The 24,780-nt window shown below is 36.5% G+C and overlaps 1 protein-coding gene across 1 annotated transcript; it reads left to right on the top strand.

Annotated features, from left to right (window-relative positions):
* Positions 1–164: 164 nt before the first annotated feature.
* PRRC1 (proline rich coiled-coil 1) lies at positions 165–24,518 on the top strand (the record flags this gene model as incomplete). The annotated part of the gene is made up of 8 exons (XM_080699226.1): positions 165–267; positions 1,585–1,971; positions 3,731–3,891; positions 6,337–6,439; positions 10,165–10,328; positions 15,648–15,751; positions 21,523–21,625; positions 24,309–24,518. 8 exons carry the CDS (start codon positions 165–167, stop codon positions 24,516–24,518), a joined length of 1,335 nt encoding a protein of 444 aa, XP_080555352.1.
* Between the last annotated feature and the right edge of the window lie 262 nt (positions 24,519–24,780).

The following is a 24,780-nucleotide window of genomic DNA, read 5'->3' as shown; positions in this document are numbered from 1 at the left end:
ACCCTTCATCTGGAAATAAGTTGCATTATAAATAGTAAAGGCAGATACCTGACTTTTTATCATTGCCCCTTTTAACTACGTAAGCTTTAAAAATAACAACTTTCATTACTATCTTAAATTTATTATATTTTAGCATTTTTGCAGCATACTGTAATTGAAGAAAAATGATGGAAGAGAGTGGAATAGAGACAACCCCTCCCGGGACACCTCCACCGAATCATGCGGGCCTGGCTGCCACCGCCATGACTTCTACCCCAGTTCCTTTAGGTACAGTGGTTGTTTCATAGCTAGTGTACTCGAAGATAGTGAAGATACTCTTGTGTTTTCTTTCCTGAGTCAATTCAAATAAAAATACATACATTAAAATTTCTCCAAGCCAGTGTGGTAGTACCCTCTTATAATCCTGGTACTTTGGAAGCTGAGACAGGAGGATTGCAGGTTCAAGACCAATGCATGGTAACTTAGTGAGACCCTCTTTCTATATAAAAAATAAAATAGGGTTGGGAATGTAGCTCAGAGGTAGAATTCCCCTTGGATGCAAGCTTCCTATCTTTTTTTCTAATCTTTGTAGGGATGGAAGGGAAGTAGCCTTTTAAATTTAAAGACTAGAAAGAGGAGCCAGGTGTGGTGGTGTCTGCGATAATCCCAGTCAGTTCTTGGGAGGCCAAGACAGGGATTTCAGGTTTGAGGCCAGCCTCAGCAGATTAGCAAGATTCTCAGCAACTTAGCAAGATTCTTTTTCAAACTAAAACATAAAATTAGGCTAGGGGTGTAGCTTGGACATAAACTGTCCCTGGGCTCAACACCCAGTACCCCCCCCCCCAAAATTAATTAAATAAAAATTTAAAAATAAAGAATAGAAAGAAAAAGGGTTGCTTATTAAAAGTAAAGGAATGCCTAAGCCCGACATGGTGCATGCTTGTAATCCTAGTACTTGGGACGCTGAGACAGGAGGATTGCAGGTTTGAGGCCAGCTTCAGCTACTTAGTGAGACCATCTTCAACTTAGTGAGACCTTTTTTCAAAAGAAATATAAAATATATGGCTGTGTGTGGGGAGGGGTGGCTTGGAGGTAGAATGCCCCTGGGTTCAATCCCCAGTTCCTCAAAAAATAAGTAAAAGAATGGCAATATTTTGCTTTAAGTAGACTTCTTTTATATTCATATTGGCTGTAAGTCATCTTACTGTGACAAAAAAAAAAATCCTAAAAAGCATGTGTTTTCTTTGTCTGATGTTCTGACTTTGAAGTGATTAATCTTTTTGAGCCTTCATTGTGTAGTATACAGATTTTTATCCACAAATCAGGGATGAAAAATATCTTTATTAAAAACATACCAAACAAAAGAACCTAGAAGGGAAAATCTGCTTACAAGATTTAAAATACCATAATTAATTTCTACTGCTGCTTCTTTTGGTTAGGGCCGTTGACAGTCATGTGTACTCAATTTTATTTGTTGTGTATCTTAAATTATACATTTTAAGATAATTATCAGGATATTGCCTGTTAAAAAATTTGTAAGTAGACAGTGATAAAGATTCGACAATTTCTAATTTTGTGTTTTTATCTTTTTTCACTTCTTTCTAGCTGCAACCAGTTCTTTCTCGTCTCCAAATGTGTCTACCATGGAGTCCTTGCCACCACAAGCCTATTCCACCCCACAGCCGCCCCAGCCCCCTGTGCACCCTGCAGCGCCACTCCCTTTTATGGCCCCTCCACCAGCCTCCTCTGTCCCACCGCTGAGCACTTCTGTGCCACCTTCCGTTTCTTCATCTTCTGCTGCCTTCAGTAATACTCCTTTACCCCACTTCCCACCTTCCACTTCTGCTCCGGGCGCTATTTTGTCTGCTCCCCCTTCGGGTCCTCCTACCTCAGGGTTTTCGGTTGGTGCTGCTTACGACATCACGCGGGGGCATGCAGGAAGAGCTCCCCAGACACCTCTCATGCCGTCCTTCTCCCCACCGCCAGTCACAGGTAACTCTCTTAATGCTTTGTGAGATATAATTCACATATTATACAGTTCACCCATTTAAAGTGCACAGTTCAGCCATGCCTAGTGGCGCATTGTAATCCTCACGCTTGGGAGGCTGAGACAGGAGGATCCCACAGTTTCGAAGCCAGCCTCATCAGCAACTTAGTGAGACTGTTTCCAAATAAAATATAAAATAGGTCTGGGAGTATAGCCCAGAGGTAGAAAGCCTCTGGGTCCCACCCCCAGTACCACCAAAAATAAATAAATAAATAAATAAATAAATAAATAAAGTGCACAGTTCACCAGTTTTTTTTTTTTTTTTTTTTTTACAGAGTTGTACATACATTGCTATAAAGAAATCCATACCGATTACTAATGCCACTTCCATGTAATCCTTACAGACCTAATCTTTCTGTCTCTGTGGGTTTGCTTATTCTGGGCATTTCATGTAAATGGAATCATATAATATGTGGTCTTTTGTGACTGGCATTGGTTTCACTTTAAATATTTTCAAGGTTCATCCATGTTGTAGCATGTATCAGTACTTCATTCCTTTCATGAATGAATAATATTTCAATGTATGAATATATCATATTTCATTTATTTCTTCATCAATCAATCTTAGGCTGTTGCCACTTTTTGGCTACTTGGATAATGCTGTGAATGTTTGTATTCAATTTTTCTTTTTTGTGGACATGTTTTCATTTCTCTTGTGTATGTACCTACTCTTGGAATTGCTGACTTACATGGCATAACATTCCAAAGAAGGGATAGCTATTTTATTTTCTTGTCAGAAGTGTATAGGGTTCCAGATTCTCTGTATTCAATGCTCTAATCATAACTCATTTCTTTGATTTCCTGAGTTCCCTGTTCTCATGGTTTTGTCTTTTAATTTATTACAAATAAAGTTGATGTAACTTAGCATATGATTTTTATATGGCATAAAACTTAGTATATGATAAGTATATGAGATGTCAGGAAGAATTACAAACTTTTATCCTGTCATTTGTGTGTGTACAGAGACACATCAAGGTGAAATCTGAGTACTTTAAACTTTACTTAAAAAATTATCAGGACTGACTAGTCCAAGGAGTAGTTTTTATTTAGCCAGGTAAAAATTCCAAAATCAGAAGTTGGTGATACTGGTCATTTTCTTTTCTAGGGCACCCATGTCTTTTTTTGCTTCCCTTGTATGGTTGTTGGAAACCAGTTACCAAAACCTCATCTTTATTTTCTGCTTGTTATTTCTCATGTTAGGGAAAGAAGTGAATTTTCTTTGGCTTTTATAGTATCTAACTTTGCTTATCTGTCATCATAAATACATTTTTTTACAGAGTACAAGTATTATACCCTTGTCTGTGTTGACATGAAAATTCTTTTGGAGTTAAAATGAAGTATATGGAGTAATGGGTAGTGATGTGTTTGGATGCCCATGTTATGTTATAATGTTATGGATTAAGGAGATTAGAACTGTTAACTGTTTACATTCAAGTGCTAAATAGGACAGACATGAAGAATCTTTTGGCACACATCTATAAACCAATGTAAAAGGGAAGGAATTTCTTTTTCTGTAATTCTGTTAATTTGCATTTATACAGGTTTGGGTGATTTTTTTTAGTTCATAATTCAGTCTTGAAATGCTTGTATATATGTTTAAATTATTAAACTTGTTTTGGGCTAATCATTTCATGTGCTGCATTCTTTTTATAGGAAAAGCCTTGTGGAGTAAATGACACATATTACGTTTTTGCCATTGACTAGGTATTATGCCGACTCCTATTACTCAGCAAGCCAGCATGGCAGCTCTGGCACAGGGAGCCGAGACCACGTCGGCCATCACCTTCCCAGAGGAGCAGGAAGACCCTCGAATTGATAGAAGTCAGGATGAAGTATCCGCTGGTGGAATCTGGGGTTTTATTAAGGTAAGGGATCTTCACCTTTAAAATTATTCTTTTAATAAAAATCAGATTGGGATAGTGACTTGTAGGCATTATTTTTTTGTTTTTGTCTGTTTGTTTTACCTAAAAGATGCCATGAACATCCTCCCAGCCATACAGCGTTCTTCAGAAGTTCATTCATTTAATGGCTACCTTGCTATCTTGCTATACACACATTGCATGTATTTCTCATGCTTCATTTCACTCACATGCTAGTGGCATTTTCTAATTATAATTAAAAAAATTAATTGCTTTTAATTGAGAAACAAATTGTTTAGGCTTATCATGTACAGCATGAATATATAGCTATTGTGGAATGGCTAAACTGAGCTAATAATTAACATAGACATTACCTCACAAATTTACCATTTTTACATGGTAAGCAAAATTGAAATCAATTCTATGATTTTCAAGAGTAGTCTACCTTGTTATTAACTATAGTCACCATGTTGTACACCGATCTCTTCTAATTGTAATCCTTTTCAATATAACTGTGATGAACATTCTTGTATATAAATCTTTATATGTATAGTATTTCATCAGGATTAATTCCTAATAAATGCTAAGTGAACTTTCTTTTAGTGGTGGTACCAGTGATTGAATTCAGGGGTGTTTTCTTCTGAATTATACCTACATCACTATTTTTGTTTTGAAATGGTCTCGCTAGGCTGCCGAGAGTCTCACCAAATTGCTAAGCCTGGTCTTGAACCTGTTATCCTCCTATCTCAACCTCCCAAGTACTGGAATTACAGGCCTCTGCCACTATGCTCAGCTTTCCAAGTGAATGCTTTAAAAATTATAGACATATATTCCCCAGGAAAGTTATACCAACATGTACTGTTACAATAGCACTTTTTACGTAGCAATGCCAGCTGTTCATTTGAATAGCTGAAATACTTTATATACTCTATAAGGTAGAAATCAAGTTTTATTATTTTCCCACTATTTAGTGGACTGTTTCAACTTCATTTCCCCAGTGATTTGATATGCCACCTTTATCTTAGTTACAAAATTAAATATTAAGGTCAGTTTCTGGGCCCTGTGTCTTGTTCAACAGCTCTGCCTGTTTTTTCAATAATTGCATACTGTTTTAATGTTTGTAACGAGGCTAATTTATTATATTGGTATGTATTGAAAGCCTGCTGTGCTGAGGTGGGCATTGAGAACCAGTATTTGATTGTAGAAGCTTTCTGATTTGTCACCAAAATCTTTCTTTGTTGATTTTTCCACATATTTTTCTCAGTGAATTTAGGATAATTCTGCCATGTTCTTCCTAATATGCTGAGGGCTTGTTTATAATTTCATTGTATATATTAAACATTTTTACATTGTTGAGCAGGTGACTGATGGACACTATTTGAGCTCCTATGTTTCAAGAATATGGCAGTTTTCTAAGCTGCTTTTCTTTATATCCCTCTGTAATTTATGTTTGCTCTGTATAGAAACTACAACTTTTTCTTTTCCTTATTAAGAAGATGTGTCTCACTGGTCATAATACCTAGTTCAGCTCTCCAGTGTTTGTACTAGTATAGTAACTTGGGAATTTCAGCATGGTCAACAGTGTTACATTCCAGTCTGTGAACTCGTCTTGTCCTGAATCATCTTAGTCTAATAGCAGGATGAAGAGAGGGAGTCACCTGTGCTCAGGTGCCATCTAAGGAGGTTCCCTCGGGTGCCTTTATTCTGGAGGGAGTGGAGGATAAGAAGGAAGTCTCAGACAGGGTTTCTCTGTGTGAGTGCGGTTCTCAGAATCGAGAGGAAGAGGTCCGGCTAAGAAGGGAGAGGTGGGGAATGAGCAAAATAAGAAACAGGAAGTAGGAAGAAAGGATCCTTTGAAGACAATAGCAGAATGTTGTATATTAAGTAATAAGGAGCTGCTTAAGTGATGAAGATGGAAACTCTTACTATTTTAGTTTATTAGGGAACAAGGAGTGGACATAAGTAGAACCTGACCACAGTCCTCATTTTGAGACCCAGAGGGATAAACTTCACCTAATCTTTTAGATAAATAAATAAATAAATAGAAATGAGATATGCTAACATATTTATATGTTTATAAAATATAATTTATACATTTTATATAAATATATGGCTTATATATTTTATAAATATTTACAAGTGAATACACACAGACACACAGACACACACAGAATATCACTTTCCAGGCCAACCCTACTCCAAGTGTGATCTGTGGAATGCCCCTGGTCGGCACACTGCCGTGGATCTGTGAAGTGATGGGAATGGAAACTGAGAGGATCATTTTGAAACTTAATAGCGCTTTGATATTGCCCTAACTTCAATTTTTAAATACTTTATAAAACTGACATGGGATACACTGGGAACTTAAAAAAAAGTTTCACTCACAATCATGAAGATCACAGTGTTCTTCGCTTAGAGTGTTTATTTAATTATATATTAATTTTTATGCAGGGTGTGGCTGGGAATCCTATGGTGAAGTCTGTGCTTGATAAGACAAAACATTCTGTAGAAAGCATGATAACAACGCTGGACCCTGGCATGGTTCCATATATCAGTACGTACCTAAGTTAGACTTGTATCTGCCATGTTTTGAAGTATGTGTCAGTGTCAGCCACTGTTCGTAATTTTCAGGTCATTCCCACTGATCATGTCATTAGTGGAAATTCTTCTTATATTCTTGCATGATGTTAGTGTTAGTTTGGTATTATTGATTTATTTTTTTCCTTAGGCACCAGTATGTTTTGAAAACTAGAGAATGAACATTGGAAAAATAAAAAAATATGAATTATTAGTATTATTGATTTTATAAATATGAATTAGTTCTGCTTTATGTTAATTTTGCTTTATTCACTGTTGATATTTGAAGTGATGCTTTATTTACTTGGTTTTGACATTTTACAGTTGTCTATTTTAATTGCATGTGCCTTTGGTTAACTCAGTGTTTAGTTAGCTCTCCTCTGGCTGTGTTGTGTCCAAAATACATGACAAGCACAACTTGGAGGAGGAAAGGCTTATTTGGTTCTCACCTTTAGATGTTCAGTTCATGGCTGGCTGGTTGGGAGCCAGAAACCATGGCAGCAGTAGGACACCTCGTGGAGAAAGCCCCTCAGTCAAAGTGGCCACAGCAGAGTGAGTGAGTGGAGGGGACTAGGGACATATACGTTCCTACGATCACGTCCCCAGTGTCCTTTTCTAGCCATGCCCTATCTCTGAACTTTTCTGCATTGAGGACCACACTTTCAATACATGAGCTTTTTGGGGGACATTCTAAACTCAAATCATAACAATCAGGAATAATATTTTTAGAGGAAGCTAGTCTAGTTATTAATAATGCCTGATACTAGGTTTGTTGGTAAAACTAATTTAACTAACTGTGATTCTCTATCCAGAAGTTATTTATTTATTTATTTATTTATTTATTTATTTATTTATTTATTTATATATTCTGTGTAGTTTTGGGTATAAAACCCAGGGGCCTTCTACCTCCAAGCTACACCCCCAGCCCTATTTTATTTTTTTATTTTGAAATAGTGTCTCACTAAGTTGCAGAGGGCCTCACTAAGTTGCTGAGGCTGGCTGAAAACTTGCACCCCTCCTGTCTCAGCCTCCCAGGTACTAGGATTACAAGCATGTGCCACTATGCTGGGCTAGGAATCTTAGTTGACATAGAGTTACTATTTAACTTACATGGACAAATCCAATATGTGAAAGAATACCATTGCTTGTCTAGGTCAGTGATCAAATAATAAAACCTGAAGAAAACCATTTGCAAGTCAAAGCTGTGTACAGGAAAAGCCAGGAGCTTCTGTAAGTCTTGGCTCCTGCTAGTTTACTATGTAGTACATGGCAGTAGACAAGTCTGAGTAACGGCTAAGTACCATTTATTGAGTGCTTGCTCTGCCAGGCACTGATTCTCACAGAGCTCTGCAAGGTAGGTGTTTTCCCCAAGGTTCAAGTGAAGAACTTGGGTTCAGAGAGTTCTGTAATTATACTGCGTTAACATAGCTTAGTGGAGCTAGATTTAACCCATGTTTGTTTTATTTTATTTTATTTTTTTATATTAGCTAATTTGCTTTTCTTGAAGTAGAAAATTGGATCAAGAATTAAGTCAGCTAAATTTTTTGTCATGTTTGTAACTGTCCAACGATTGAGAAATTTGACTCTACTGTATAAATTTGGTTTCATATATTCATAATAACTACATTTCATAAATTGATGTATCATACATATTCTTTCCTTCACAATTACATATTTTGGAAGCTGGGGCTGTAGCTCACTGGGAGAGGGCTTGCCTAACAAGTACATATATTGAATGAAGGAAAGGAATTAGCATTTTTTGTAATTCTTGCTGTTTTAATATGTGTACTGTGTTAAATTGTGAAAGCAATTATTTGATTCTTAGAATTTAGGTTAACTCTTAAAAAATAATGAAACATATTTGGTTAAATTGTTCTGCTTTAGAAATGATAGCTTACAGGTTCTTAAAGTAATTGAAAAAATTAAAAATATTTAAACTGATAAATGAGATATGCTATCTTCTGAACTTTTTTCAATTTCAAATTTTATGCATTTTAATTTTCATATATGCTCAATAATTTCTAAATATCAATAGCACATATTTAATTTTCAAATAAATGTCTATCTGGGACATACTCTTTTACTGGTAAGGATATATAATAAAAAAGATTGATGACCCCTACGCAGACTTTTCTAGATAAAAAACCTATTTCACAGTAGTACTTATTTAGTATGTAACTCTGTGTGTGTGTGTGTGTGTGTGTGTGTGTGTGTGTGTGTGTGTGTGTAACCGGGGATTGAACCTCTGAGCTATACCCCTAGCCCTACGTATTTATTTATTTTTTCATTTTGAAACAGGGTCTCACTAAGTTGTGCAGTTTTGCCTTACTGAGTTGCTGTGCTGATCACAAATACACCAGTTATCTTCCTGCCTCAGCCTCCCAAGTACCAGAATTACAAATGTGTATGACCACGAATGTTGGCTTACTACATAACTTTTATACAACTGTTTGACAAATGACTTGTCATCAGTAAGAGTCTTCATTTCATTTTTTGAAGAGTTTCCAAATTTGTAATTTACACTTCACGGCCAGATGTTGAATTTGTGTGAATGCTCCGTATCTGAAGGACAAGAAGCTGGCATTCACATGGTGTTAGAAGTTGGCATATAATGAGCATCTGTCTTTAACTGACTGTTTTTACGTACAATTTTAAAGATGCAATAAGTGTTCCCATCCAAAAATTATTTAAACTTAGAAGATGAAACTTGGCTAAATTAGTAGGAATAGTTCAGGAAATAAATAAGTTGCTTTTATATTTGCTATATCAGCATTTCCCAAATTGATATCTCTGAAACACTTTTAGGAGCCTTTTTTTGGGGGGGGGTGGTCTGGAGATATAACCCAGGGGCATTCAACCTCCAAGCTACACCTCCTGCTCTATTTTTTATCTTTATTTTGAAACCGGGTCTCACTGAGTTGCAGAGGGCCTCACTAAGTAGCTGAGGCTGTTCACGAACAGCGATCCTCCTGTCTCAGCCTCCCGAATGCTGGGATTACAAGTGTGCGCCACCACGCCCGGCTTTAGAAGCCTGTATTGAATGCTGAAAAATTATCCCATGAAAAGATTAAGTATGAGAAGAATTGGGTTAAAATTGTGATTTTTTTAATTGTTAGATTTCTCAGAATCTTGGTATGTTAATGTGCATTGTCAATTTCCAAGAAGGGAATATGGTGTGCAGCATTTCCCAGGTTTTTTGACCACGGAATACTGTTTTCAGGCAGACCTGTTAATCTAGGATATTTCATATAATACTAAAAAGTGGGTACTCTAGTTATAGCAGGTATGCTACTCAGCTATTAGAAGGTATGTACCATCTCCTTGCAATTAAGACTCCTTCGGATAATGCATTAGATTCCCATTTTTAAAACTCAGGAAAAGTTGGTAGTTCAGGGCTGAGTACACATTGGAATAAGATGGTTTTAGAGACATCTGGTCTCTAAAACCAGATGGTGTTGTAAAAAGGATTTCAGTGTCTGACAGACCCAGGTTTAAGTCCTGACATTAGCTCTGAACAGCTATGTTCAGTTTCGGGCAAGACTTTGTCAGCTTTAGTTTTCTCAGTCATAAGAAAGATGATTTATATCTTGCATGGTTTTTGAGAGTTGTAATAATTATGTAAATGTTAGCTCATAGCATGGTAGCAATTATGAGAATTTTATTTTTTAATTTGGAATTGAAAATTTCTTTTGGTCTCTGTAGAATCTGGAGGTGAACTGGATATTGTAGTGACCTCAAATAAAGAAGTAAAAGTGGCCGCTGTCCGAGATGCCTTCCAGGAGGTCTTTGGCTTAGCTGTGGTTGTAGGGGAGGCTGGGCAGTCCAATATTGCCCCACAACCAGTAGGCTATGCAGCTGGATTAAAAGTGAGTAATGGAATATTTTTTCCAGAAAATGGAATCTGGCAGTTAATTTTTTCATTATTATAATAATCCTCTGTTCTATATCAGGTGAATGTGTTTTTATGTACCAAAATGATGATGCAATTTTTCGTTAGACAGTTTGTTAGTATTACAAAGATAAAGTGAAGTTAATATAAAGAAAAGTTAAAATGTACTCAGCACAAAAAGAGAATAGTTAGTCCTAAATGTTCTTTTCTCAAGATGGTGTTATCATTCAGGTCAATTATTGAAATTGTAATATCCGGTTTTTTTTATTGTCATTGTTAATAATACCGAAAATGTGAAAGTTCCAGGAATTCTGCCTTCTCCTTCATAAGGTGTTTTGTTCGCTCTCTGTAATCTATTGCCTTATATTGATTTGCACCAAACTCCTCAGTGAGTCTGCCATCACTTGTTTAATTCTTTTCTTTGCATTCTCTTAAACCCACCCAGTTGGCTTCACTGACACCACTGCCCCGAGAATGTTCTGAAGGCCTCAGGGTTCTCCACCTCACGTGATCTGTCAGTGGATTTTGAGATAGCTGGTCACTTTCTCTTTGTACTGTTTCGCCTGACTTCTGGGCCACCGTACTTTGGCTTTCCCCAGTTCACTGACTGCTAGCTGCTCTGGACGCCCTGCTCATTCCTCTCCTTCTCCCACTGCCTCTTGGCCACCTCCATCCATTCCCTTCATTGTTTCCCTTCCTTCCTTGTCTTTAAATGTCATCTTTGTACCAGTAGTTCCAAGTTTATATCTCCACCGAGACCTCTCCTAAGCTCTTGATTTATATAAAAGGTGCAACATTGCTGGGCGTGGTGGCGCGTGCTTGTAATCCCCCGTGCTTGGGAGGTTGAGACAGGATCGCACAGGTTCGAAGCCAGCCTCAGCTACTTAGTGAGGCTGTCAGCAAATTAGTGAGACCCTGTCTCCAAATAAAGTATAAAATAGGTCTGGGAGTATAGCCCGGAGGTAGAAAGCCTCTGGGTTCCACCCCCAGTACCACCAAAAAGAAAAAAAAAGGTGCAACATCTGGTGTTTTTTTTTTCCCCTCTTGTTCCTCTTGTGGCCTCTATCTCAATCATTGGCATTTTTGTCCTTCCATTTCCTTAGGCAAGAAACCTTGGAATCATTCCTAACATTTCTCATTACTCATTTATAATCCATTAAGAAGTTTGTTTGTAGGACAGACAGTTCTTGGTTTTTGCTATGTAGTTACATATTTTAAGGTTGTCATAGATACTGAATAGTGACTCCTAAACTAAACTATTGTTTGCAGGGAGAATGTAAGATGGTCTCTGTGGGTGGTTCGCAGAAAGTCTTACCTACTTAGTGAGGCCCTTTGCAACTCAGTGAGATCCTGTTTCAACATAAAGAATAAAAAATAGGGCTGGGGGTGGAGTTTGGAGGTAGAATACCCCTGGGTTCCATCTCCAGTACCACATATATAAGTAAATAAATAAATAAAATAGTGAAATCATCAACCACAAGCACAAAAATGAAAAAATATGGCACTAGATAGACAGAAATAAAAGGTACTTGTTTACAGCATGCAAGCTCACACAAGAAGTTAGAGAATCCCTTGTTCATCCTGGCTGGAAATATGCATATCAGGAAATATGCATATCAGGCAATTCAGTTTTCTTATAGTTCTATGTCTGGTTTTGAGACTACAAATAAATTTTTAAATCACCAATGCAGAATTCACAAATAATGAGGATCAACTGAATTTACATTTAAGAAGAAATGCATTCTAATATATGACATTCTGATTTAAAAGAGCTTATAATAGGGTACATTTACTGAGACCATCCTGAGCCAGACACATGGACGCTTTGCCTGTGTTCACTTATTTAATACATGTGAAGCATTAGAATGAGGTAATTGGCATAGCATATTTCACTGGGCAAAAAGACTGGTATATTGATTATAATTAGTCACTAAACATTACTTATAATTATTCCACATTGGTACAAGATTATTTTTAATCCAGTTCAGCTAAGTAGTGCTAAATGAATTTGAAATGCTTTTTCAGCTTGCTTGCTTGCTTGCTTGCTTGCTTGCTTGCTTGCTTGCTTGCTTGCCTTTCTTTCTTTCTTTCTTTCTTTCTTTCTTTCTTTCTTTCGTTCGTTCGTTCGTTTCTTTCTTTCCGGTACTGGGGATAGAACCTAGGGGCATTCTACCTCTGAGCTACTCCAGCCCTACTTTTTTTTTTTGTGTGATACTGAGGATGGAACCCAGGGACATCTACCTCTGAGCTACATTCCCAGCCCTATTTTTTATTCTTTATTTTTGAAACAGGGTGTCACTGAGTTGCAAAGGACCTTACTAAGTAGCTAAGGCTGTCTGTGAACTGTGATCCTCCTGTCTCAGTCTCCCAAATGGTGGTATCATAAGCGTACACCACCACACTCAGCTTCACAAAATATATTTTAAATAGATAGGTATTGAACTTAAAAAGCCAATGGGCATTTTTTTCCTAATGAAAAATCTTATTTGATGGATATAATTGGTAGTTTGAGTTATTTTGTGATCTTATTCATATTTAATAAAATATTTTTGCAATTGTCTTTTGCCTTTCAAATTTAGATATATGGGTTCTTTTTCCACTGTCTTTTTAATACAAGCTTAAAACTAAAATTCGATAAATTTGTCAGATGTGTGGGTTTTGTTTATGAAACAGTAGAGGGAGCCATGAGTAGAAAAATAATGTTAAATTCTTATACAAAAATTTTAACTTTTTTTCTATCAGGTTTTTTTAAATGATGGCTTTTCTGAAATAATGTGTCCTTTAAACATAGGAGGCTGGGCGTGGTGGTGCATGCTTGTAATCCCAGCATTCGGGAGGCTGATTCGGTTTGTGGACAGCCTCAGCTACTTAGTGAGGCCTTCCACAACTCAGTGAGACCCAGTTTCAAAATAAAGAATAAAAAATAAGGTGGGAGTGTAACTTGGAGATCAAATGCTCCTGGGTTCCATCCCCAGACCTGCCAAAAAAAACCACAAAAACATATGAAATTATTTAGTTTGTTATTATTATTAGTTTAGTCAAAATTAAAGTTTGGAAGCTTCTAAATTTCTGTGCTAGATATTACTTTAATTGAAAAGCCAATTATAGCTATGACCAGTGTTTCATAACTTATTTTCAACAAATAAAGATTAGATAATATCTACAATCCTTTTTGAAGATAAGTAAAATTTTAATTATTCATCTGAACCAAGTTGCTTACTCTCAGAGTATAGTAGAAGCTCTAGGGCCCTTCTGTCTCATAGCTCAGTTTGCAATGTTATTTCAGTGAGAACTCTGACTTACATAATTATTGATTTCTACATTTGTAAAATATAAAATTCTATTCTCAAAACATTGGTAGGGACTAATATTAAAGTGCCTGGTAACTTCAAAAAAGGCTACTTTTAATTAGTGTAGTAGTCAGAGGAAGAGAGGCCAGGTATAGCCTTCTCATTTTCTCTTCTGAATTTCATAAGCAAAAAGGAATTAAGCCTGTCTTCCTAGCTCATTATCTTATCTTTTGCAGGTACTAATTAATTTTAATTAAATGTTTTTTGAATTCTATGAAGTATAAAGTCCTATTTTATAGGGTAGTAAAAAATGAAAAAACTTAAGTCTCCATTCCCTGAAAAGCATAAGATCTAGGCTTAGGGATGAATCTGTAAATATCCTACTAACCCAATAGTTTTTACTAAATTAAAATTTTAAGTTTTAAGTTTCTTTTTAATCAATTATAGCCCTAGCTACCTCCTGGGAGGAATGAATTAAGAAAATTTATAAATCTATTACAAACACAAGTTCATTTTATCTGTTATATGTCTTACAACATCAGCGGTTGCTTCCTATGTCAGTATCATTAGACTTGATTCTGCCATATTGTTAACATTCATCACCGAGGCGTTGGGAAGCCTTTGTTTAGTTTTCCATTCAATAAAAATCGAATGCCTATTAGGTTAGGCACTGGTTTAGGCACTAGAGATAAGAACAAGGAAACATAGTCTGGATTTTGTTGTAGTTTACATCCTTTTATCGTTCATCTTTCCAAGCTGATATATTAAATTGTTTTATTTGTTTTCATACAATTGTCACTTTCTCTTCTTTATTTCATTTTGTTCCTTTTTTTTTTTTTTTTTTTTTTTGCGGGTCTGGGAATAGAACCCAGAGGCATTTGACCTCCGAGCTATACCCCCTGCCCAATTTTTTTTTTTATTCTTTATTTTGAAACTGGGTCTCACTGAGTTGCAGAGGGCCTCACTAAGTAGCTGAGGCTGTAGGCGAAACGCAATCCTCTGGTCTCAGCCTCCCGAATGCTGGGATTACAAGTGTGCGCCACCACGCCCATCTTCATTTTGTTCTTAAAAAAAGTCACTTATCTCTAGAAGTGTCCTGGCTTTAATCTTCATTTGAAAAAAAAAAAAGGCCACTTTTTGTTTGTTTGTTTAACTCTTCTGTCCTTAAAAAATCTATGGCTAGTTTTATTCTGAAGTGGAAAGATTTTGAACACAGTTTCCTTTTAAACATTTTCAGCACATCATGACTTATGTATATAGATGGTTTGGGTAAACAGCAGCCTTGCCCTTACGAATGCAGCTTTTCCCTTTCTCCCCCACCCCCTTGGTGATACTGGGTATCAAATCCGGGAGCATTCTAACTGCAGGTTACATCTCAGCCCTTTTTATTTTTTGTTTTGAAACAGAGTCTCACTAGGTTGCTGAGAATCTTACTCCATTGCCAAGGTTGTCCTCAAACCTGTGGTCCTCCTGTCTCAGACTCCCAAGTACTAGGATTACAGATATGCACCACTCTACCCAGCTTTTAGCTTTCATGATTTTGAGTTACCAGTACAGTGTTCTCAAACCCTCAGTTTTGCTTCACTAGTCGTAATTATTTCATTGAATAATATTTTGTATCAATGTTTATTTTTATAGCTTTTTGTTTTAAATAACTGGTCATTTTGGTGAATGTATATTTAAAATAATTAGTAAAAAAGAGAAAATAAACATAGTTACTATTGATGTGTTTACCTACCTAAGAAATCGAGAGAGAATCAATTAAAAATCTATACTAGGCTAACAGTATTTCATTTAGCAAGTTGGTCCCCTGCCAGATGGACATTTTAAAATACAGGTTTTATATTAGGAATTAACTAGAAAATTAACATAGCTCATTTAGTAACTGTATCCAACATAATATGCATAAGGAAATAATTTGGAAGGTGCACTCTAAACTTAATACCCCAAGAACATGATTGTACATACTTTGAAAACTGGTTTCCAATCTGTCTGTTGTTGTTTAGGGTGCCCAGGAACGCATAGACAGCTTGCGACGAACTGGAGCAATCCATGAAAAGCAGACTGCTGTGTCCGTAGAGAACTTCATTGCAGAGTTGCTTCCTGACAAGTAAGAGGCTTCTGTTTCTCTTAGAAGCAAAATACTGTTAGGTCTGGGAGTTCCCACTAAATACCTAGAGAAAAGTGTCCCTTGTTTTAGGACCAGAGAGAAAAGTATGTTCTGATGCTGGCTCTGTCCCTTCCAGCTGTGTCCTGTGTTGCTTAGCTGATATTTCCACCTTTGCCTCTCTTTTTAAATTGTAGAATGGAAATAGCAATGCCTGCTTTCCAAGACTGTGCTGATTTCCACTTCGTGTAACAGTAGCACTAAAAGTAAGATGTACAATGTGCATTGACTTAGATGTAATTGACCACAGGCAGCAGACACAATCCTTCACATCATATTCAGAATGATGGAAAGCGCAGCCAAGCAGGCTTGGCGGAAGTCACTAGGTCTGAGTCTCTGTTGAACACTGTCTGCCATGTATTTAGTTTAGAAAAACCTCCAAACCTCCAAGTGATAAAATTCATCATTATTCTTGAGGACATCTATTTTTAATAGGCGGCTTTTTAAATCGGAGAGCCTTTCTGGATATGCTGAGCTACTTTGTGTTAAAATAACTTCCCATTGTTGAAGTCCACCTTTTGTAATTGTACTGTGGCTTTTCTCTTGTTTTGCTTTGTTTTTGTTTATTCATTATAGAACAACAATGTGCACTTTGTGGCTGTAATAATTTTGTAATAATTTTTGTGGCAAAAATATTATCTAACTTTGAGGGCATATTATAAGCCAGTTGAGAGAAGATATATGTATAGATAAGCAGTTTTAAATAATTGAATAAAATTTATGTAATTTGTGACTGACAGGAAATATTACATGAAGTTTCAGTGGAGGCCACTCAGTATGGAGAGTATCATGTGAACTTCACGAGTGGTGAGGTCTGGAATTGGAATTTGGAGAGAAGGGAGAACCTGGACAAGTGGGAAAAGGGTAGAACATTCTAGGTAGAGGGAAGGTTTGAAGGTGATTAAAAGATTCTGGGATTAGTGCTTTTATCAGCCCCGCTGAAGGCTGTGGAGGAAATCAAGAAGTGGTGTAAGGACAGACCGTGACAGTCTTTGCATTCTAGGTTGAAAAATTTGAGAGTCTTAGAATCAGTGACCGTCCAGTGATGATTACTATTTTGTTTCCCCCTCTCTTAATGTTTTATTTATTAAATGGTTACCTTGGCAATTATAATGTGCCTTTTTGATATATTACATTAAATAAAAGTGATAATACTGGAACCACTTTAATATTTATCCCCTTTTCACCTTTTACATTATTGTTGTAAAGCATCTCAATTTTGTGTATATTTTAAACTCTTAAGACATTATTAATACTGTTCTATGCAGTGAGTCTTTATTTATGTTAATTATAACTGAATCCTTTCCAGTATTTTTCCTTTTTTTTTTTTTTTTTTTGCAGCACTGGAGATTGAACCCAGTGGCATTCTACCTACCTCTAAGCTACATCCCCAGCCATATTTTTTAATTTTTTATTTTTGAAACAGGGTTTCACTAAGTTGCAGGGGGCCTAAGTAAGTGAGGTTGGCCGCGAACCTGCGATCCTTCTGTCTCAGCCTCCCAAGTACTTGGATTACAAGTGTGTGCATCCTCACTAGGCGCATTTTTGCTTTCTGTCTGGGATCATTTTCCTTCTGCTTAAAGAACTTCCTCTGATTCTACATTATAATGCTTGCTATGAATTCTCTTTAGCGTTTGTCTGGAAGTGACTTAATTCACCTTTATTTTTGTTTATATATAAGTTGAGGTTGACCATTCTTTTCTTTCATCACTGTAAAAATGTCATTTCTATTAAGAAGTGAGCCATTCATCTTGTTTCTCCAAAAGTATGTCATTTTTCTGGCTATTTTTAGGATTCTGTTATTTTTATTTTTGTAGCTTTTCTATGGTGTGCCTAGATAAGTTTGTTTTGTTTGCTTGCTTGCTTTTATAATTCATTTTTTTGTGGGTTCACTGAGCTTCTTGATTTGGTGGATTGATATCTTTCATCATTTTGGGGACATTCTTAGCCATTCTATCTTTAAGAGTTCCTCTGGGCTATTTTCCCACTCTTCTTTGTAGGACTCTAATTACATGCTTGTTTACCTTTCCACATTTCCCATATTTTCCATGTGGTCAGTCACCTCCACTCAACCCAGTTTTCCTTTCTCCTCTTCAGTTTAAACAGTTTGGGTTCATGGTTCCTACCTTCTGTGTCCAGCTATTGTTAAACTCTTATGTTGAATTCTTTTTTAAAAAAGTAGGTTTATCTATTGAGTATCTTCATCTTTTCATCTGTTTTGACTATCTTTACCACTCTCTTCTTGAACATATGAATTGTATGTTACTTTACATTCATTGTCTATGACTTTCAGTATCTCGCCTGTTGGTGTTTATTTTAGTCTCTTTTTCCTTCTGGTATGATGACACGGGGCTGTTTCTGAATGCCTAGTAATCTTTGAAAGCTAGACCTTGTTTATAAAAAACTGCAGAGTCTGTAGGCAACGTCCAGAAGGGCCATGCTCTCCTCTGATTGCAGAGCCGTGTGAGGAAGGGGGCAGCTGGCATGCTTTAGTCACAGGCTCTGCTGTGTTCAGTCTCATTTCACCTGCAAAAGGTGGTTTTTCCTCAGTTTTGTTCATGTTTCTACAACTGTTTGATGCCTCTCAATCTGTGACTAATGTAACCCTTCTAAATTTTTTTTTAATATGGGGATGGAACCCAGGGACATTCTACCTCTGAACTATATCCTATTTTTTATTCTTTATTTTGAAACAAGGTCTCACTTAGTTGAAGAGGGCCCCACTAAGTAGCTGAGGCTGTCTGGGAACCTGTGATCCTCCTGTCTCAGCCTCCCAAATGCTGGGATTATAAGCATGCACCATCATACCTGGTCTTCTTCTAGCTTTTCATTGAGAGTATTGGCTTTCCATGAACTCCATCATACCTAAAAGTAATATGTTCCCCATCCAATGCCTTTTAAGAAAAAAAGTAAAATATTATAAGATTAGGAATACTGAAGAGTATTAGGAAATCTGCTGATGGTTGCTAGTATGGGTTAAGGAGTAGAGAGGACAGGAAGGTTACGGCACTGAAGTAGAGTGGGGCAGGGAAGACAAGATAACAGAGAGTAAGTCCAGGATCCCAGACACTTGGTATATCCTGCTGTGTCTACGTTTCTCTGCAGAACTCTTTGGGAAATAAATGCACTGAAGATAAATTCAAGAAAATGCATGCTTAGAACTGAGGCTAGAAAAGACTAGACTGGTACAGGAAGAACAAGGCAGCTAAAAGAAGAAATCCCAAATGTGTTTGCTCCTTAATAAAGAACAGAGCAAGTTTGGATCTAGTATTTTTTTACTGCTATGTCCTTATTCTGAGATTTACATGCTTAGTTTAGGGTGTTAAATCTTAGTCATGTGTTAAATGTGCTAAAATAGTCCATAAAATGTGTTAATCATGTCCTTTTGTGAATTAATTGGTGATAGTAGATGGTCTACCTTTTGGATAAATACGCATTGGCAAACTTATATCAGCCCCCGAAATCCTATTATGATATATTTTCTGCTATAGGAAGTGTGTCTTGGAACTACACTTCTTCCTAAAGTCAGATTGGCTTTTAATAAATCCATCTCATTATACTAGCCACATGCAAAAAGAGAGCAGTGGGGATCCAGTGACCATCTGTCTAGAATACCTTTCTTCCTCCTGTAGAGGTGGGGGAGGTGGCATATTTGAAGGACAGTAGGAAGGAAGAGGGGAAGAACTGAATGTCCTTGGTCAGCAGCACCAGGGACAGAAATGGAAGAGTTCCAGTACTGATGATGGTGATCATAGTTACTCACTAAGTTGAAGAAGGTAGATAATATTCAGGCTGGTATTTTTGGTAGCAGGATCATATTTTAGAGAACAAAGGGGACCTTGTATTTCTGATGATATCACTAGTGTGATAAAGGAAACTGCTCACACCTCAACAGCTTTGCTTTTCAGGATGTGTATGCCTAACAGCTTAATCAGGACGGTTTATACATTATTGGGTATAAACATGGTACAAAATAAAATTTAGCTAACCTTTGCTTTATGGAGATTTCATAAATACATTTTCTTGACAGAAAATTTTTCAGAACAAAATATCAAATATTGATCACAATACATTTTCTTTTTTTTTTTTTTCTTTCTTCTTTTTGGTGGTACTGGTGTTCCTGGAAACTCTTCTACCTCTGGGCTACACTCCCATACCTATTTTTATATTTTTTAAAATTTGGAAACAGGGTCTCTTAAGCCAGCACGGCTGGCTTCAAACCAGCGCGATCCTCCTGTCTCTGCCTCCCAAGCGCAGGGATTACAAGCGTGCGCCACCATGCCCAGAACAAATACATTTTCTTGACAGAACAATTTCGTGACAAAATATGAAATATTGATTAGTGTACCAAATAAAACAAATGCCATTACTTAATGTTCCTAATTTGAAACAGTTTTAGGTTATGAATACTATAGACATTACAAGCTGCAATTTAATATTTGGCAGAATTGCTTATGTTACTCTATATTGTACTTGGTTGTTTCTCTGAATTTGTAAATAAAAATCTCCTAATTTATTTTGCACCTCATTGCACTTAGATGTACATTATGTTTTTCTTTTTTTGGTACTTGTGGCTGAACCCAGGGGCATTTTACCTGAGCGATACACCCCACCCCAAACTCTATTTTTTTTTAAACAGTCTTGCTAAGTTCCTGAGGATCTTGCTAAGTTACCGAGGCGCATTTCAAACCTGAGATCTTTCTTTCTTAACCTCCCAGATGCTGGGATTACAGGTGTCACTACACCTGGCTAGATGCACACATTTTGTTTCCCATGAATAGAGGCATTGAACATTTTCCTGATCTGCTCTTACTGTTTAAATTCATGATTTCAGGACATCTGATTGTTTTATAAAAGTTCTAGTGTTGCTACAATTATTTGTACTTCAGTAAGTTTAAAAATGTTTCATCTTTTATAATTTAAAAGTGTATTTAAATGGAAGAGGTTGCCTTTATTTCATGAGGATGTTTTCAAAACTTTACTCATTGTGAACAACTTAGAAAATGTGAGTAGAAGGATTTATCATGCAGGAGGGAAGTATTACTGCTGTTTACTTTGAATAAGCTTATTTTTTAATTTGCTAATAACTTTTACTAGGTAATTACATTATTTTTTGTGTGTGGTACAGGGGATGAAGCCCAGGGGCATTCTACCTCTGAGTGACACCCTCAGCCCTATTTTTTTTATTCTTCATTTTGAAACAGGATCTCACATAGTTGCAGAGGGCCTCACTAAGTAGCTGAGGCTGTCCTTGAACCACTATCTTCCTGTCTTAGCCTCCTTAATGCTGGGATTACAAGCCTGGCAGTTGATTGCGTTATTAATGACAGAATTGGTAAATATAAAATTTCCCATATTGAAGCAAATAACATCTGAAAACATTATTCATAAGCTATTTGCGTGTGCAAATGAGTATAAATTTGTGGCATATTCCTGTTATTTCCCCTTATCTTAGCAAGAAAGGAAACTTTCCATATAAGTACTTTAATTTTTCTTTGTTGTTATCCCCATCCTCTCCTCCTCTTGGGTAGGCTGACAGAATGATTTTATCTATTGCTCTTGAAGGTCATCCCCTTGCAAACTAATTAACAGAACATTTCCTTTTTGAAATCAGATGTTTTATCTGCATAGTGGTACCTGGTTTTCCTTTTGTCTATTTGCTGTAACTTTTATTTAGCATGCAAGCAATAGGAAACTTACATGTTCTGTTACAGGTGGTTTGACATTGGTTGTGTGGTGATTGAAGATCCTATCCATGGCATTCATCTCGAAACTTTTACACAAGCCACACCGGTGCCTTTGGAGTTTGTACAACAGGTTGGTTTTCCCCTTTACTTTTTTATTGTGCTCCAGAAAAACTTAAAATATTGTCGTCAAAATGAAAATTTGTGCTAGACTCATTAAAAATATGTTCTTGGTCTTTTTTCTATCCTTTTTCCCTGAGGCTTTTTTGTTTGATGTTCAGTTTCCTGGTTCTTCCATGATTTAGTGCTCCTGCTTTTGCTTCCAGCTGTCTTTGGAATGTGACACTGTATGTGGTTAAGCATCATTTTCCTCATTTATCGGGTCTCATGCTATGTTTCCTGCCCTGAAATCAGAGGCTCACTTTTCTGCTTGTTTTATGTCCACCTTCGTTACTTTCCCTTTTGTCTCATGTCTTTTTTTCCCTCGTCGTCTCCATTTCCATTTTCCTTGATCTGAGCTTCCTTTTCAGTTGTTCATCTGTAGTAACGTCTTTAGAAACCTTAGATGATAGGCACATGTCTTTAGGATTGTTGACTGAAAATTGAATCTAGGAGTATATGGAATGTCTCCACATATTTCCACATATAGAAGACTATAAGCATAAGTGATGATTCTTGTTTTTCTATATAAATTTTCCTCTAATTTTCTAGTGGGCAAAAATGGAAAATACACATACATTTACATTGGAATCTTTTATTAAATGGCATTTTGTTGACTTTTTCTATTTTAAAATTATTTGGGACTTGTAGGCATTTAAGAATCTGAAAACCATTATGTTCTCTCTTAAGAAAATATATCTGTACAGTCACATATAAATTTGGCATATATGTTCATAAAATCACTGAAAGCTGACTGACACTGTTAGAGGTTTATGGGATAGAAAGGAGATGAAGAATTAATGTTTGGATACTTGAAATTTTACTGAAACTTATTTGTACCAAATTGCATTTCAGAAGGTCAAGAAAACCTTTTTTTATATAGATGGTGACATTAAACTCACTCTGGTGATTAAAAGATTGTAAGCAAATACTGTGTATACTATGTTATTCAAAGGGTGTCATTTGCTTCTTATTCTGTTGTCTTTATTTATTTATTTATTGTCTTGTGGTTTCAAAATTCAGAAGATAAAAAAGTGTGTGCTTTGAAAATCTTTTCTTTTATTCCCAGTTATTCATCTCTCCTTTCTGTTTTTTTTTTTACCTTCCCTGTAATGTTTTATTTTTGTGCTGCTTTAGTGTTATAGTTTTTTTTAATTTAATTGTGTAGCAATCAGGCCTTCAAGGAATTATAGTTATCATCAGTATGTATAGTAGTGAAAATCTGGAAAAGATTTTATATAATTTGTGCTTGTCAAGTATAAATGATTGTTGAATATAAATGATTTCCCTCTCCTTCCCTATGAAACCCTGCTACTATGACTTTTGTTGATAATATCAAATACTTTGTTCCTCGGAGTTGTGATCCTTGGCCTAGCATTGTAAGCGTTACCTGGGAACTTGATAAAATGCAGTCACTCCGGCTCTACCCAGAGCTCCCAAGTTAGGAACTGCATTTTGATGAAGTTTGAAAAGCACAGTTTTACAGTGTTTCTAAAGGCCATAGTCATTTATCTGCTATTTCTCTTTGAAATGTCATGACATACTGACAGTGCAGTATACATTTTAAAGAGAATTCTAGACCTGGAGTTCCACAAAGCTATGCTCTTTCCACCACATTTACTCAGAAGTTGTTTCATGTAATACTGTATGCCGGTTTTCCCGGAACAATCAGCTATGGAGTTTCCAATTCACTTGGCTTAGTTGAGGTGTGAGAAACTTGTCTTGTAAAACAAACAAGTACTTTAGTAACTGTAATACAAAACACATTTGGGGATCACTGTGTAGCATAGATCCATATGGATATCCTCCTCTAGATAATACCAAAACAAAAAACCACATCATAGCCAGTGAACTTATTCCTTCATTTCTGAATGGTGAATGAATGATTTAGGTGGTCATGCATATGGGTCAGGGCAAGTACGAAATGGTCTGACAATGGTGGATGTTGCCCTGGACTGGACATTGGATATGTATTAACTTAGTGATGTTCTACTCAAGTTTCTGGAGATACTTTGTATAAACTAATTGAACAGCTCCTTTTTGAATGAGTTGAAACCTTAAACCATGGTTTTCCTTTTTCTGGTTGGAATTTTGTTTTATTTTATTTTATTTTTTGTGGAACTGGGGGTTAAGCTCAGGAGAATCCTACCTCTGAGCTATACCCCCAGATCTATTTTTTATTCTTTATTTTGAAATAAAGTTGTGGAGGGCCTCACTAAGTAGCTTAGGCTAGCCTTGAACCTGTGACCTTCCTTTTGTGTTCTACCACACCTAGCTCTGATTGGAATTTTATAACTTGCAGTAATTCTGAATATAGAACTAGACTTTAAGCCCCCAGACTTTGAGTTCTGTTGCTTAGTGGAGTTGGTAGATTTAAGATTTAGCTATATACAAGACCCTGGGTTCAAACCTCATCTCTTAAACAAACAAACAAAAAAACATAATGGGGATATTTTAAGCAAAGTATATGTGTGCAGTATTGTTTTCACTTCTTTGTAGCCTTATAATTTTACACTGTTAATCACATAGCTATTTTTCTCAGGGTTTGTCATAATCTATATTAAAAGTAACTTGAGAGGATTTGAGATGTCACTTTTAGCTAGTTCCAGTGATGATTTTAATGTGCCATAAGTAATATGCATTTTATTTTTCCATAGGCTCAGAGCCTAACTCCCCAGGACTACAGTCTGAGGTGGTCTGGCCTGTTGGTGACAGTGGGTGAAGTCCTGGAGAAGAGTATACTTAATGTCAGCCGGACTGATTGGCACGCGGCTTTTACTGGCATGTCTCGCCGACAGATGATCTACAGTGCCGCCAAAGCCATAGCAGGCATGTATAAGCAGCGCCTGCCTCCCAGGACCACATGAGAGAAGACCATCTGCAATACTCAGGCTTCTCCTCACTTTTAGCTTTATGTTAAAGAGATTTTTACCTTCTTAAATTGAGTAGTGTCAGTGAATCTAGCAGTTGTTATGATTTTCCTGTAGGTTGCATTGCCCCCCTCCCCAGAAAGGCATGGTGTCATGAAGAAAAGAAGTAGATCCTGAAGTTATAAGCCATATAACTTCACATATAGTTCTCAAAAGAGGAAATATACAAATATATTTATAGCACAATTCAATATGCCAA

Source organism: Muscardinus avellanarius (genome assembly GCF_963383645.1).
Source record: "Muscardinus avellanarius genome assembly, chromosome: 7".
NCBI lineage: Eukaryota > Metazoa > Chordata > Mammalia > Rodentia > Gliridae > Muscardinus > Muscardinus avellanarius.
The sequence above is the reverse complement of the archived record's forward strand: the minus strand, read 5'-3'. Positions and strand labels throughout refer to the sequence as shown.